This window comes from Onychomys torridus, chromosome 7 (genome assembly GCF_903995425.1).
Source record: "Onychomys torridus chromosome 7, mOncTor1.1, whole genome shotgun sequence".
Lineage (NCBI taxonomy): Eukaryota > Metazoa > Chordata > Mammalia > Rodentia > Cricetidae > Onychomys > Onychomys torridus.
This window is the reverse complement of record NC_050449.1, coordinates 17,056,099-17,068,398: the sequence shown is the minus strand read 5'-3', so window position 1 is coordinate 17,068,398 and position 12,300 is coordinate 17,056,099. Positions and strand designations below refer to the sequence as shown.

Genomic DNA, 12,300 nt, shown 5'->3' with positions numbered 1-12,300 from the left:
GGAAGTGAGCGCAAGGTCTGTCGGAACACGTGGAGCTTTGGGTCCGTAATAATATTTTGTCCGAAACAATTTACCATCACACCTCAGGTGAGAAGACTGGATGGGATGACTCCGTGGCCCGCGGGTCCAGCGCCTGCGCCGCCGCAGGGACCCAGGGCCTCCAGGCTCGGGCGGTAGGTGGGGGACAGCGCCTGCTCCGCTTGAGGCGGGAGCAGCGTCCTCCCTCCTTCCTATTGGTGAGCCTCTTCTTGAGGGCGGGACCTATCGTCACAGGCTTTTCTGATTTGCTGTTGCCTTCGGCCCGAAACCGGAAGCCCTTTGACTCAACATGACGGCACCCAGCGGTGCCACCGAGCCGGCTGGGTTCCGCGGCAGGCCGCGTGAGTAGGTGGGTCGCGCGTGGGAGGACGATGGGACAGTCTGGGGTTCGGGGCGTCCACTTCCAGGCCCGGTAGAGCTGGGAGGACGGCCTTCTACTCGGCCTCAGGGTGAGGGCACCGTGACCTTTGGGGTGCAGGCTTGGGGACGTGCGAGGAAAGGTTGCCCGGCGCCTCCTGCTTCAGGCGTCGGGTTTCTCGGGTGCGACAGCCTGCGCAGGTCACTCAGCACGTCGGCGGTGAGGCAGGCACTGGAACCTGCGGCTTGGCTTCCAGTCTCTCCGAGCCCTGGAGCCCTGGCAGCCCGCATACACACGTACATTCACGCGTCTTCGCCGTTCAGATTTATCTGCTTAACCACACTTACCATGTACCAGCCACTGTCCCACTGATGGAGACTTAGCAATGAGAAAAACAGATTTTTGAAAAAAATATTATCTCAGACAGCCAATTATTGAACAAATCACAAAAGGAACAGGGCATTTCGTGATTCCAAATAGCGATTGTTGCAAGCGGTGTATTTTTCCCTGAAACGAGACTTTATGTATCCCAAGCTGGCCTGGAACTCTTGATCTTCCTGCTTCAGCATTCTGATTACAGGCATGCACCAAGACAGTAAGCAGTAGGCAGAGGGTAAAACAAATTAAAACCCTGTGAAACCAATAAACTTGTCTTGTTTCAGAAACCATGTGGCTGGAGCTAGAAGGGATAGATAGGATGAGTTCAGGATAGATTCCATTCTGATCTTTATTTACTGTGAAGTTTTTATTTATGTGTGTGGTTTGCCATGGTGCATGGTGGAGGTCAGAGGACAGCCATGGAGTTTTAGCCATACATTTTATGCCAGTTCCGGGGACTGAACTCAGGTCTTTCGGCTTATCTTGTCCCATCAGCAAGTACCTTCTCAGCTGAATCATCTCTCCGGCTCTTATTTATGTATATTTTAGACAGGACCTTACTGTAGCTCAAGACTGCCATGGACCTCACTAATTATGACCAGCTGGTCTGATATTGGACACAACCCTCCTGCCTGAGACTCCACAGTGCTGACTTTACAGCCAGAACGCTTGTCTCAAGTCTGATTTTATTAATTAATTTATTTATTAGGCAGAGTTCCACTATGCAGCCCTGGCTGGTCTGGAACTTGCTGTGTCTGTGTATCAAGCTCCCCTCAAACTCAGAAATCTGCCTGCCTATGTTCCCAAGTGCTGGGATTACAGGCATGTGCCACCACACCCAGCACTTTTGTGTGTTCATGTGTGGGTGTGTGGATATGTTAGTGCATGTACACCTATGCACATGTGTATAGGAAGACAAATGTCACCCTTGGATGTTGTTCCTCAGGAGCTGTCCACCTTGTGCTTTGAGAGAAGGTCTTTCTCTGGGAGCTGTAGCTCACTGATTAGGCTAGCTGGCCAGCAAGCTCAGGGACCTGCCTGTTTCCGCTTACCCAGCGTGGGAACTGCAAGTGAATGTCACCTCACCTGGTTCCCCCCCCCCCCCCCCAGACAGGGTTTCTCTGTGTAGCTTTGCGCCTTTCCTGGAACTTGCTTTGGAGACCAGGCTGGCCTCGAACTCACAGAGATCCGCCTGCTTCTGCCTCCTGAGTGCTGGGATTAAAGGCGTGCGCCACCGACACCTGGCTTCATCTGGCTTTTTATGTGGGTGCTGGGAATCAAACTCAGATCCTCATACTTTCAGGGAGAACATTTTATCAACGGAGCCATCTTTTTTTTTTTTTTTTTTTTTTTTTTAGCTGAGGATCAAACCCAGGGCCTTGTGCTTGCCAGGCAAGCGCTCTACCACTGAGCTAAAATCCCAACCCCATCTTTCTTGCCCACTAGTTTACAGTGTTAAAGCTCTCTTTTGCAATGGAGGGAAGTAACCTGCAGGGCAGGAGAGAGTGGACAGGTATGCAGGAAAGCAGAGCATGGACTGGTGTGGCAAAGGGGGCAGACTTGGGAACAGTCTCCAGGACTATTGGACAGACTGAATGGAGACATGGCGGACTCTAAATGACTCCTACTTTGTATCCTACTGCTGAGCCACACCCCAGCCCTTCACTGGGGGATTCTAGACAGGTACCACTGAACCATGCCCCCAGCAGCTCACTGGAGTAGGCCAGATCTGTGCTACTGAATCACTGCCCAAGTCTAGTCCAGTTGCATTTCCTCAGACCACTAGCTGCAGCTATCATCCAGAAGTTTGTCAGATGTGCAAACACGTTTCCACCGCTAAGTATGAATCTGCATGTTTTGTGCTCCACCTTCAGCTTTGCAGACACTGCAGACATTGAGAGGTATCTCATTGATTGGCTGAGAAACAGGCCTGGATGCCAGGAAGAAAATCAAGGATGTTAAAAGGGCTGTGGGGGAGGGGACTTCTCTATCTGCTACAAAGGAAAAATCAAGCAAGTCAACACCCAACTTAGGAGAAACTGAGCGAGTTGACACCTTGAAGTCACTGGTGGCTTCTTCAAGGTGTTGGACACCAGTTTGGACCGGTGTTACTGACGTGACTAGGGCAGCCATCAAGTTAGTGAGGAAGGCGTCTGTGTAGACATGGCTTGGGTGTAGGTTGGTGATAAAAGAGCAGGAAGCCAATGGGAGATACCAGAGAAAGGGTTGTTATTCTTTTTCTTTTTTTTTTTTTTAAAGATTTATTTATTATGTATACAGAAGAGGGCGCCAGATCTCATTACAGATAGTTGTGAGCCACCATGTGGTGCTGGGAATTGAACTCAGGACCTCTGGAAGAGCAGTCAGTGCTCTTAACCTCTGAGCCATCTCTCCAGCCCCAGGTTGTTATTCTTAAGTAGGTTCTCACTATGTAGTCCTAGTTGGCCTGGAACTTACTGAGATATGCCTGCTTCTGCCTCCTGAATGCTAGGGATTACAAGAGCATTACCATGCCTGGCTCAACTAGACCAAGTGTGTGTGTGTGTGTGTGTGTGTGTGTGTGTGTGTGTGTGTGTGTGTGTACACGTGTGTGTGCTAGTGGAGGTCAGAGGACAACTGGTGGGAGTGAGTTCTTCCCTCCCCACTGGGTTCCAGGGATGGAACTCCAGTTCTCAGACCTGGCAGCAACAGCCTTTACCTGCTGGGCCACCTTGTTAGCTCCCAAAGTGATTTTTGTTTTGTTACAGTTCTCTGGGTTTTTTGGTTTTCTTTCCCTGTTTTTTGAGGCAGGTTTTCATGTAGCCCAGGCTGGCTTCATACTTGCTACGTATCCAGTTTCAGTGGTGGCAAGGATGACCCAAACTCTTCCTAACATGTTCTCTGAGGCCTGGATACCCCGACAGCAAAACCCCATAGTGCACTAAGAAAACTGCAAACCAGTGCCCCCTGAATATAGCTGTAAAGTTCTCTTGCAATGGGTTTGCAAACATACAAAAAGGATTGTATATCTTGGCTAAGAGAATTTATCTCCAAAATGCAAGGGTAGTTTAGTATCTGAAAAATAATGTAATATACTAATAGAACAAACTCCAAAATTACATGATTATTTCAAACAATGCAGAAAAATACTTGCTAAAACCCAACACTCTTACTTTTTTTTTATGTGAGACAGGGTCTCACTGTAGAACAGGCTGGCTGTGGGGGGCCCGGCAAGTGTCAGGCCAACAGCAAGATGATTTGTATGAGGTGGAGAATGAAACTTAGGTCAGCACATTTTCCTTCTCCAGTGCTGTCTGTTAGCTGTGCCCTCCACAGCTGGCCTCGAACTCAGAGACCCGCCTGCCTCTGCCTCCCGAGGGCTGGGATTAAAGGCGTGCGCCACCACGCCCAGTGAGAGATTAGATTCTTTTGCCAGAGTTCAGGATGCAGACAAGGGTATGCAGTCTGGCCACTTCTCAGTGTTGTCCCAGAGCTTCCAGCAGTAGCGCTCAGGCAAGAAAAGAAATAGAGTCGCCATGGAGACAGCTCAGTTGATACAGTACTTGCCTGAGCCTGACCACCTGAGTTCTATCCTAAGTACACAGGGTGAAAAAGAGATGGGGCTGGTGGAGGGCTCACTAGGTAAAAGTGCTGGCTGCCAAGTCTAAGCTCCAAGCCAGAACTCAATCCCCAGCACCCACATGGTGGCTTACAACCATCTGTAACTCCAGTTCCATAGGATCCAAAGCCCTCTCTGACTTCTGCAGGCACCAGGCACTAATGTGGTGCACATACATACATAAAGGCAAAATATTCATACATATCCAAAAAAATTGTTTTGTTTTGTTTTTAAGCTTTAAAAAAAAAGGGGGGGGGGGTGGGGATTTAGCTCAATGGTAGAGCGCTTGCCTAGCAAGCACAAGGCCCTGGGTTTGATCCTCAGCTCCAAAAAAAAAGATGCCAGGCAGTAAGCACTCAGGAGGCAAAGGCAGGCCTGTGAGCTCAGGGCCAGCATGGTCTACTGAGGGAGTTCAAGGACAGCCAGGGCTACAGTGAAACCTTGTGCCAGAAAACCAAAGGAGGGGGCACTGAGATGGCTCAGTAGGTAAAGATGCTTGCTACTAAGCCTGAGGACCTGAGTTCAATCCCCAGGACCCACGTAGTTTAAGGAGAAACCTGACTTCTGCACGCTGTTCTCTGTGCTAGTATCATGGCACATCTGTATACACACTCAGGAGTGCACAAATACGGTTTTTCTTAAAAAACCATACCTGTGGTCCAATGGACCCCACTTTCTCCTGAGCCCCCCTCTCTTAACTGTTGTGTTCAAGCCTTTTTTCTTTTCCTTTTAAAGGTGAAGGAGGCAGAGAAAGAGGGGTCCTTGGGCTCACTGATCAGCCCTGGTGAGCTCTAGCTGACCTGGCGAGCTCCCAGTTTAGTAAAAGACTGTCTCAAAAACTGTGGTGCTGAATGCTGTTAATTCCAATCCTTGGGAGGCAGAGATGAGGGAGCTCTGTGAGGTTTGAGGCCAGCCTAGACTGGAGAGCAACATGGCTAGCCAGGACCACCTAATAAGACCCTGTCTCAAAAAGGGGGTGGGGGGCCTGGAGAGTGGAGAAATAGCTCAGTCATTAAGAGCTTTCCTAGGGTCTGATTCCCAGCACCCACATGGTAGCTCACAACCATCTCAAACTCCAATCCCAGGGATCCAACACCCTCTCTGGTCTTCATAGGCACTAGGCATGCATGTAGTATATAGACATACATGCAGGCAAAACACCCATACACATAAATTAAAAATAAAAGTAATTAAAATTTTTTTAAAAGTCAGATTTTTGGCTTTCATACAATAGGAGACTACTGAAAAGTTGTCCTCTGGCCTCCACAAAAGTAATGTGGCCTCTACACCTTTGTACAGATACACACAAAATAAATAGAAAAATCTTTAGAAAAAAATGAAGGGGAGTGTAGGGTGCGGGTAGCACACACCTGTAGCCCAGCACTTGGGAGGCAGAAGCAGGTGGCTCCCCATGAGTTCGAGGCCAGCATGGTCTACACAGAGAAACCCTGTCTCAGAAGAAAAAAAAAGGAAAAAGAGAACCTGCCCAGTATAAGCCAGTGAAATGGCTCATTGTATAACTTGCGGAGCCTGGAGACCTGAGTTTAACCCTAAGACCACATGGTGGGAAAGAGAACCAATTCTCCATGCTATCCCCTAACCTCCACACAAGAACATGTATAGTGTATGCATGAGGCAGGCGCAGCCACACACACACACACACACACACACACACACAATCAATAAATATAATTTAAAAAATTACCAGGCGTGGTGGCTCACACCTCTAATCTCAGCACTTGGAAAGTGGAGGAGGAGTTTAGGGCCATCCTTGGCTACATAGTAAATCTGAAGCAAGCCTGGGCTATATGATACTCTTATTTCAAAAACAACAAAATCAAGCAAAAATGAACACTTGGGGCTTGACAGACTCTTCAGACTGAACTGTGTTCTTTATCACACTGATGCCCAGTCTTACAGGTGTGTGACCAGGCTAATGCTGTCTCAACTTGTCTTCACTAGGTTGGTGGCTGAATTTGCAGAGGCATGAGCTGGGTCCAGGCCAGCCTGCTGGCTCGAGGCCTCTCTAGGGGCTGGGGAGGCATCTTCGGGACTGCCCTCTCAGGAGCTCCCTTCGCTCAGGTAACCACAGGCTAGGCATCCATGAGTGGAGCGGGGAAGGCCTGGGCTTTACACTCATCCTCCCAGGATCAGGCCACGGGAGTTCTGGTGGTCCTTGGCCTGCCTGTCCTGGTGACGACCCCTGCATTAGTTATTCTGCATTGCTGTCCTAAAGTACAATGACCAAAAGCAACTTAAAGGTATTTGGGCTTAAGTCCCAGAGAGTGAGTCCATAATGACAGGGGAGGCCTAGGCTTTATACTCACCCTCTGAGGATCAGGCCTGGCAGCCGGTGGCCAGAGCAGGATGCTGAGGTCACATCTCAGGCACACATAGGAAGCAGAGAGTGAACTGAAAGTTGGTTGAAACTATAAATCCTCAAAGCCACCTCCAGGGATATACTTCCTCCAGCAAGGCTCCAAGTCCCAAAGGATCCATAATCCAAGTCATTCAAACCACAACAGAGAGAGAGAGAGAGAGAGAGAAAGAGAGAGAGAGATATGGAATACCAAATGGCCTTAGAATATGTGTAGTTCAAGCTAGCCTTGAGATCTCAATTCTCCTGCCATAGCCTCCTGGGGGTTGGAATTTCAGGTGTATGCCACCATGTGGCACCGTACTTTGTCATGGTACCTAAGCTAGGGTTAGCAGCCACAGTATCAAAGCTCTTCAGAGGCCCTCCATGATATCCTGGGCACCTCTGCCAGAAAAGCTAAGCAGCCTCCATACCCTCCCAGGTGCCCTTCCAGGCCCCACGAAGCCTCCACTGCAGTGTAGTTACGTACAAGGATGACACATGGTTGGTTCCTCAACCTCCCGAGCCCCAGAGGAAGCCCATCAAGGTCCTAGCTGTCCATGAAGAACTGTTCAAGCCATCGGCATATGGGGAGCAGGACAAAGCAAGCTTCCTACGTGCGGTACGCAGTTTTGGGGAGCACAGCGTGCGCAAGCGGGGCCATGTGGACTTCATCTACCTGGCCTTGCGCAAGATGCCAGAGTTCGGAGTGGAGCGGGACCTGTCAGTGTACAACTTGCTGCTGGATGTCTTCCCCAAGGAGGTCTTCCGGCCCCGCAATGTTATCCAACGCATCTTTGTCCACTATCCACGGCAGCAGGAGTGTGGGATTGCCGTCCTAGAGCAGATGGAGCGACACGGTGAGGGCCCAGCCCCCACTCCACTCCCCTTCTTTCTCAGTCTCTTCTTCCTCCTCTCCACCTCTACAGGCTTTTCTTAGAATGATTGGGCCTAGGGCTGTAGCGGAGTTGGAGGGGGACTTACTGGGATGCCCCAAGGCTGATCCCCAGTATCCAGCAACCTTGGGTGTACGCCTGTCATCCCAGCTCTTGGGGGTTGTGGGGGAGGTGGTGAACGTAGGCATTCAAGCTTGTCCTCCACTACCTAAGTTTTGCTTTGATTTTTCTTTTGGTTTTGTTTGTTTGTTTTTCAAGACAGAGTTTCTCTGTTTAACAACCCTGGCTGTCCTGGAACTCTTTTTGTAGACCAGGCTGGCCTCAAACTGAGTGCTAGGACCAAGGGCAGTGCTACCATGCCCAGCTGCTTTGCTTTTTATTTTTTGTGTTTTTTTTCTAAGATTTATTTTTAATCATATGTATGCTATGTATCAGTAAGTGTGTGAGTGCACATGCCCAAAGAAGTCTGAAGACAGTGTTGGATACCCTGGAACTGGAGTTAGAGGTGATGCAGTCTATGTTCCTAACTGCTGAGCTCTTTCTTTCTCCAGCCCTCTTTCCCCAACACATACATTTTACATGGTCTCATGTAGCCCAGGCTGACCTTGAATTTGCTGTACTCCTGATTTTTGCCTCATGTTCTAAGTACAATTATAGGCATGTGTCACTGTGCTCTTTTATATGATAAAATCAAACCTGGAGCTGTGTATGCCAGACCACCACTCTACTTGGCTAGACTTTAGCCTCAGCCCCTGCTCAAACAAAACAAACACTGATGGGCTGGGTGTGGTGGTGTGCACCTTTAATCCCAGCTCTAGAAGGCAGAGATAGGCGGATCTCTATTCTACATACAGAATCCCAGGCCAGCCAGGGCTACACAGATAGTTAAATCCTGCCTCAAAATAAGAAAAAAAAAATTGTGATGAAAAACGAATTCCCTTTAATTTTCTTCTCCTTCCTCCTGTCTCTCCTGACCTCACTCTTGTCTAACCATGCCTTGCCTCTCTGAGGCTCTACCTGGCTCTGCCCAGCACAGGAGTCATGCCCAACGCAGAGACAGAGTTCCTGCTGACTCAGATATTTGGACGCAAAAGTTACCCCATGCTCAAGTTCCTGCGGATGAAACTGTGGCTTACCCGCTTCAAGAATATCAACCCCTACCCTGTGCCCCGAGATCTGCCCCAGGACCCTTTGGACTTGGCCAAGCTAGGCCTGCGGCACATGGAGCCTGACCTCAGTGCCAAGGTCACTGTCTACCAGGTATGCCTTCTTGCTAGGTCCTGCAGCTACCAACCCTGGCTGGGCTCTCCTTCACTCACCTGGTATTCTGACAATGCTCATGGCCCTTCTGCATTGCCACATTGGACCTGTCTTAGTCTGTTTAGCCATTACAAAATACCCTGTGCAGGGTATTAGCCCTCTTGATTCTCTAACAAAACACTGGAGGCTGGGTACTTTATAAAGAAAGAGAAGCCAGGCGTAATGACACACTTTTAATCCCAGCATTTGGGAAGCAGAGGTAGGTGGATCTTTCTGAATTCAAGGCCAGCCTGGGCTACATAGTGAGTTCTACGTCAGCCAGAGCTACACAAAAGAGCCTCTGCCTCATCCTCTACTGAGGGCAGGGCTTGTGGCTTGTGGGTGGGGCACCTGCCTTCCTGTTCAAGGCATGAGGTTCCATTCCTAGTACTGTGACAAAAAAGAAACTTGTCTTTATGCAGTTTGCTAGCAAGCACTCACCAACTGCGCCAAGTCCTGGCCAGGTTCCATTCTTGGTGCCATCTGAAGAACTGTTACTGTCATTTTTGCACATGAATAAACTGAGCTACAAAGGTACAGTGACTTGGATGAGGTCACTGCAGGTTGAGCATAAGCTGGATGGCTCCAAGGCCCCTTCAGGATGGGCTCAATGTTGGCAGCTCTGACCAAACTGGCTACAAAGAGAGGAAGGGGCCCCTTTTAGTAACATGTAGGGGGTCTGGCACAAGTGTTCAGAACGTGCTGGCGTCTTCTTTCCCTTTGCTTTCTCTGGCTCCCCTGTAGATGCTGGGAAGTCATAACCTTGCACCCCTGATGTTCCTTGCAGATGTCTTTGCCCAGTGACTCGACAGGCACAGATCCCACCCAGCCCCACATTGTAGGTAAGACCCCAGCCTGTCCCAGTCTCTGCAAGATTCCTGTGGGCCCACTGAATGACTCCCTGGGCCTTTTGCTGCTAAGACATCAATAGGCTCTCATCTCCACACCAGGAATCCAGAGTCCTGATCAGCAAGCTGCCCTGGCCCGCCACAACCCGTCCAAGCCTGTTTTTGTGGAAGGCCCCTTCCCTCTCTGGCTGCACAATAAGTGTGTCTATTATCACATCCTGAGAGCTGATCTGCCACCCACTGAGGAAGAGGTGAGTTCCATCCCGGAACCCACATGTGGAAGGAAAGAACTGACTCCCGCAAGTTGTCCTCTGAGTTACACAAGGGTGTGCATAAATAAATGGTAATGAAAAAATAAGAAAGACATGGTGGCACATACCTTTAATCCCAGCACTCAGGAGGCAGAGGCAGGCGGATCTCTGGGAGTTCAAGGCCAGCCTGGGCTACACAGTGAGTTTCAGATTCTGTCTCAAAAGGGGGGGAGGGGGAGAGGTAGGCTGGCACTGCCCTGAAGGCTCAGATGAGGAGCGGGGGTTCTGTGTTCTGGCCTCTGATCCTGCTTGCTCTCTTGCCTGAGGTAGAGAGTAGAAGAAATCCCAGAAGAGTGGAATCTCCACTACCCAATGAAGCTGGACCTGGAGTATTCAAGGAGCGGTTGGGACAACTACGAGTTTGATGTGGACGAAGGTAAAGCAGGCCTCTGCACAGCAGTCTGTTCAGTGGCCTTAGGACCTCAGGCCGAGACACTGCCCATTCCCCAGTTTCCAGTCGGGTCAGGTGCCCCTGGGAAACCTGTCCTCCTTGGTCCCTTCCCTTATGTCTTTGATGGAGCATTCTATACTGACTAGTGACATAATCGGACAGATGCAAGCCTCAGGTCAGCAGGGAACGGTCAAGTTACATTTGGGGGTGTGGTGGTATATTGTGTACCCCAATAAAATTTGCCTGAAGATCAGAGAACAGAACAAACCACTAGATTAAACATAGATGCCAGGCAGTGGTGGCACATACCTTTAATCCTAGCACTCAGGAGGCAGAGATCCACGTGGATCTCTGTGAGTTCAAAGCCACCTTGGACTACATGAGATTGACTCAGTCTAGGAGAGAAACAGCCAAGCAGTGGTGGCACACACCTTTAATCCCAGTACTGGGAAGCACACACACCTTTAATCCCAGGGAGTGATAGCTGGTAAAGTGTGAGGAGACAGGAACTAAAGGCTTTTCGGCAGAAGCATCCCTTCAGCTAGAGGCTTGTTCAGCTGGAGCCTTTCAGGTGAGGACTCAGAGGATTTAGTCAGGCTGTGGAGTTGGTGAGGTAAGACATGGCAGTGGCTTGTTCCTTTGTCTCTCTGATCTTTCAGCATTCATCCCAATATCTGGTTCTGAGCTTTTTATTAAAAGACTATTAAGTTTCGAGCAACAGGGGGAGTTGAGGGGAGGTACATGGCAGTCTCCAAGTTTGGGGTCAAGGTCAGCTTCCTGATACTATCTGAAGAAGCAGGTGGCAGAGTCCAGGTAACATGTACAACATGTATATAGCAGCTGCTCTGTAAATGCATGGGTGTGTTCATCAACAGGAGGTCAGAGTACCTCAAGGTGGTGAGGGCACAAACTCCTGTCCCCTAACAGTTACAGAAGGCCCCATCTTTGCCATGTGCATGGCTGGCGCTCATGACCAGGCAACGCTGGTCAAGTGGATCCAGGGCTTGCAGGAGACCAACCCAGCGCTGGCACAGGTCCCCGTGGTATTTCGTCTGGCCAGGTCCACGGGGGAGCTGCTGACAACCTCAAGGCTGGAGGAACAATCCCCTCCCCACGGTCCTCCCAAGAGCCAGGAGGAAGATGAGGCCCCTCAGACACAGCAGCAGCAGCAGGGTCAGGGTTGAGTCTGAGCTGGCATGAAGCAAGAGACTGAACTGGTACAAAATAATATGGACAAAATAAAATCCTCTTCCCTGGCCATGTGATTTCCCTTAAGATGTTATGCATGAGCTCGTCTGGCTTTAACGTCCTGGGACCCTCTTTTTTTATTTATTTATCTTTTCTCTCTCTCTCTCTCTCTGTCTTTTTTTTGTCGGAGCTGAGGACCGAACCCAGGGCCTTGTGCTCGCTAAGCAAGCGCTCTACCACTGAGCTGAATCCCCAACCCCTTTTTTATTTATCTTTTTAAGAATCCCGTTTACGTATCTATGTGCGGGAGGGGTGTGGCGGTCATACCACTACTTGCTGGAGTCAGTCCGGCTTTCCACTGAGTCCCGCAAATGGAACTCGGATCGTCAGGTTTGGCAGCAATCGCTTTTACCCGCAGAGCCATCTTACTGGCCTGGCCTTTTTTAAAACAATCTTTAAGAGCGTTATGCTCTAGAATTCAAGAGACAGCGGAGGATAACCTCGAGTTCCCAGATCCTGCTGCCTCCCTCCACTTCCCAAGTAGCAGGGTAACTGGAGTGTACCTCTCTGGCCCGCGCATGCGCAGCTCCGGCTAGCTGTCCCCGTTTGGCGCCGCGGGCAGTGAGGAACCTGTGAGA

The 12,300-nt window shown here is 49.9% G+C and overlaps 1 protein-coding gene across 2 annotated transcripts; it reads left to right on the top strand.

Moving 5' to 3' along the window:
- The first annotated feature begins 296 nt into the window (after window positions 1-296).
- Window positions 297-11,734, top strand: Ecsit (ECSIT signaling integrator). 2 transcript variants are annotated; one of them, XM_036193871.1, is made up of 8 exons: window positions 297-388; window positions 6,336-6,455; window positions 7,172-7,589; window positions 8,662-8,885; window positions 9,712-9,766; window positions 9,875-10,023; window positions 10,354-10,459; window positions 11,402-11,734. In XM_036193871.1, exons 2-8 carry the CDS (start codon window positions 6,360-6,362, stop codon window positions 11,656-11,658), a joined length of 1,305 nt encoding a protein of 434 aa, XP_036049764.1. In that variant the 5' UTR covers window positions 297-388; window positions 6,336-6,359; the 3' UTR covers window positions 11,659-11,734. The 2 variants fall into 2 exon arrangements, with proteins under 2 accessions (XP_036049764.1, XP_036049765.1); XM_036193872.1 differs by having other exon boundaries at window positions 303-380.
- Window positions 11,735-12,300: the final 566 nt, after the last annotated feature.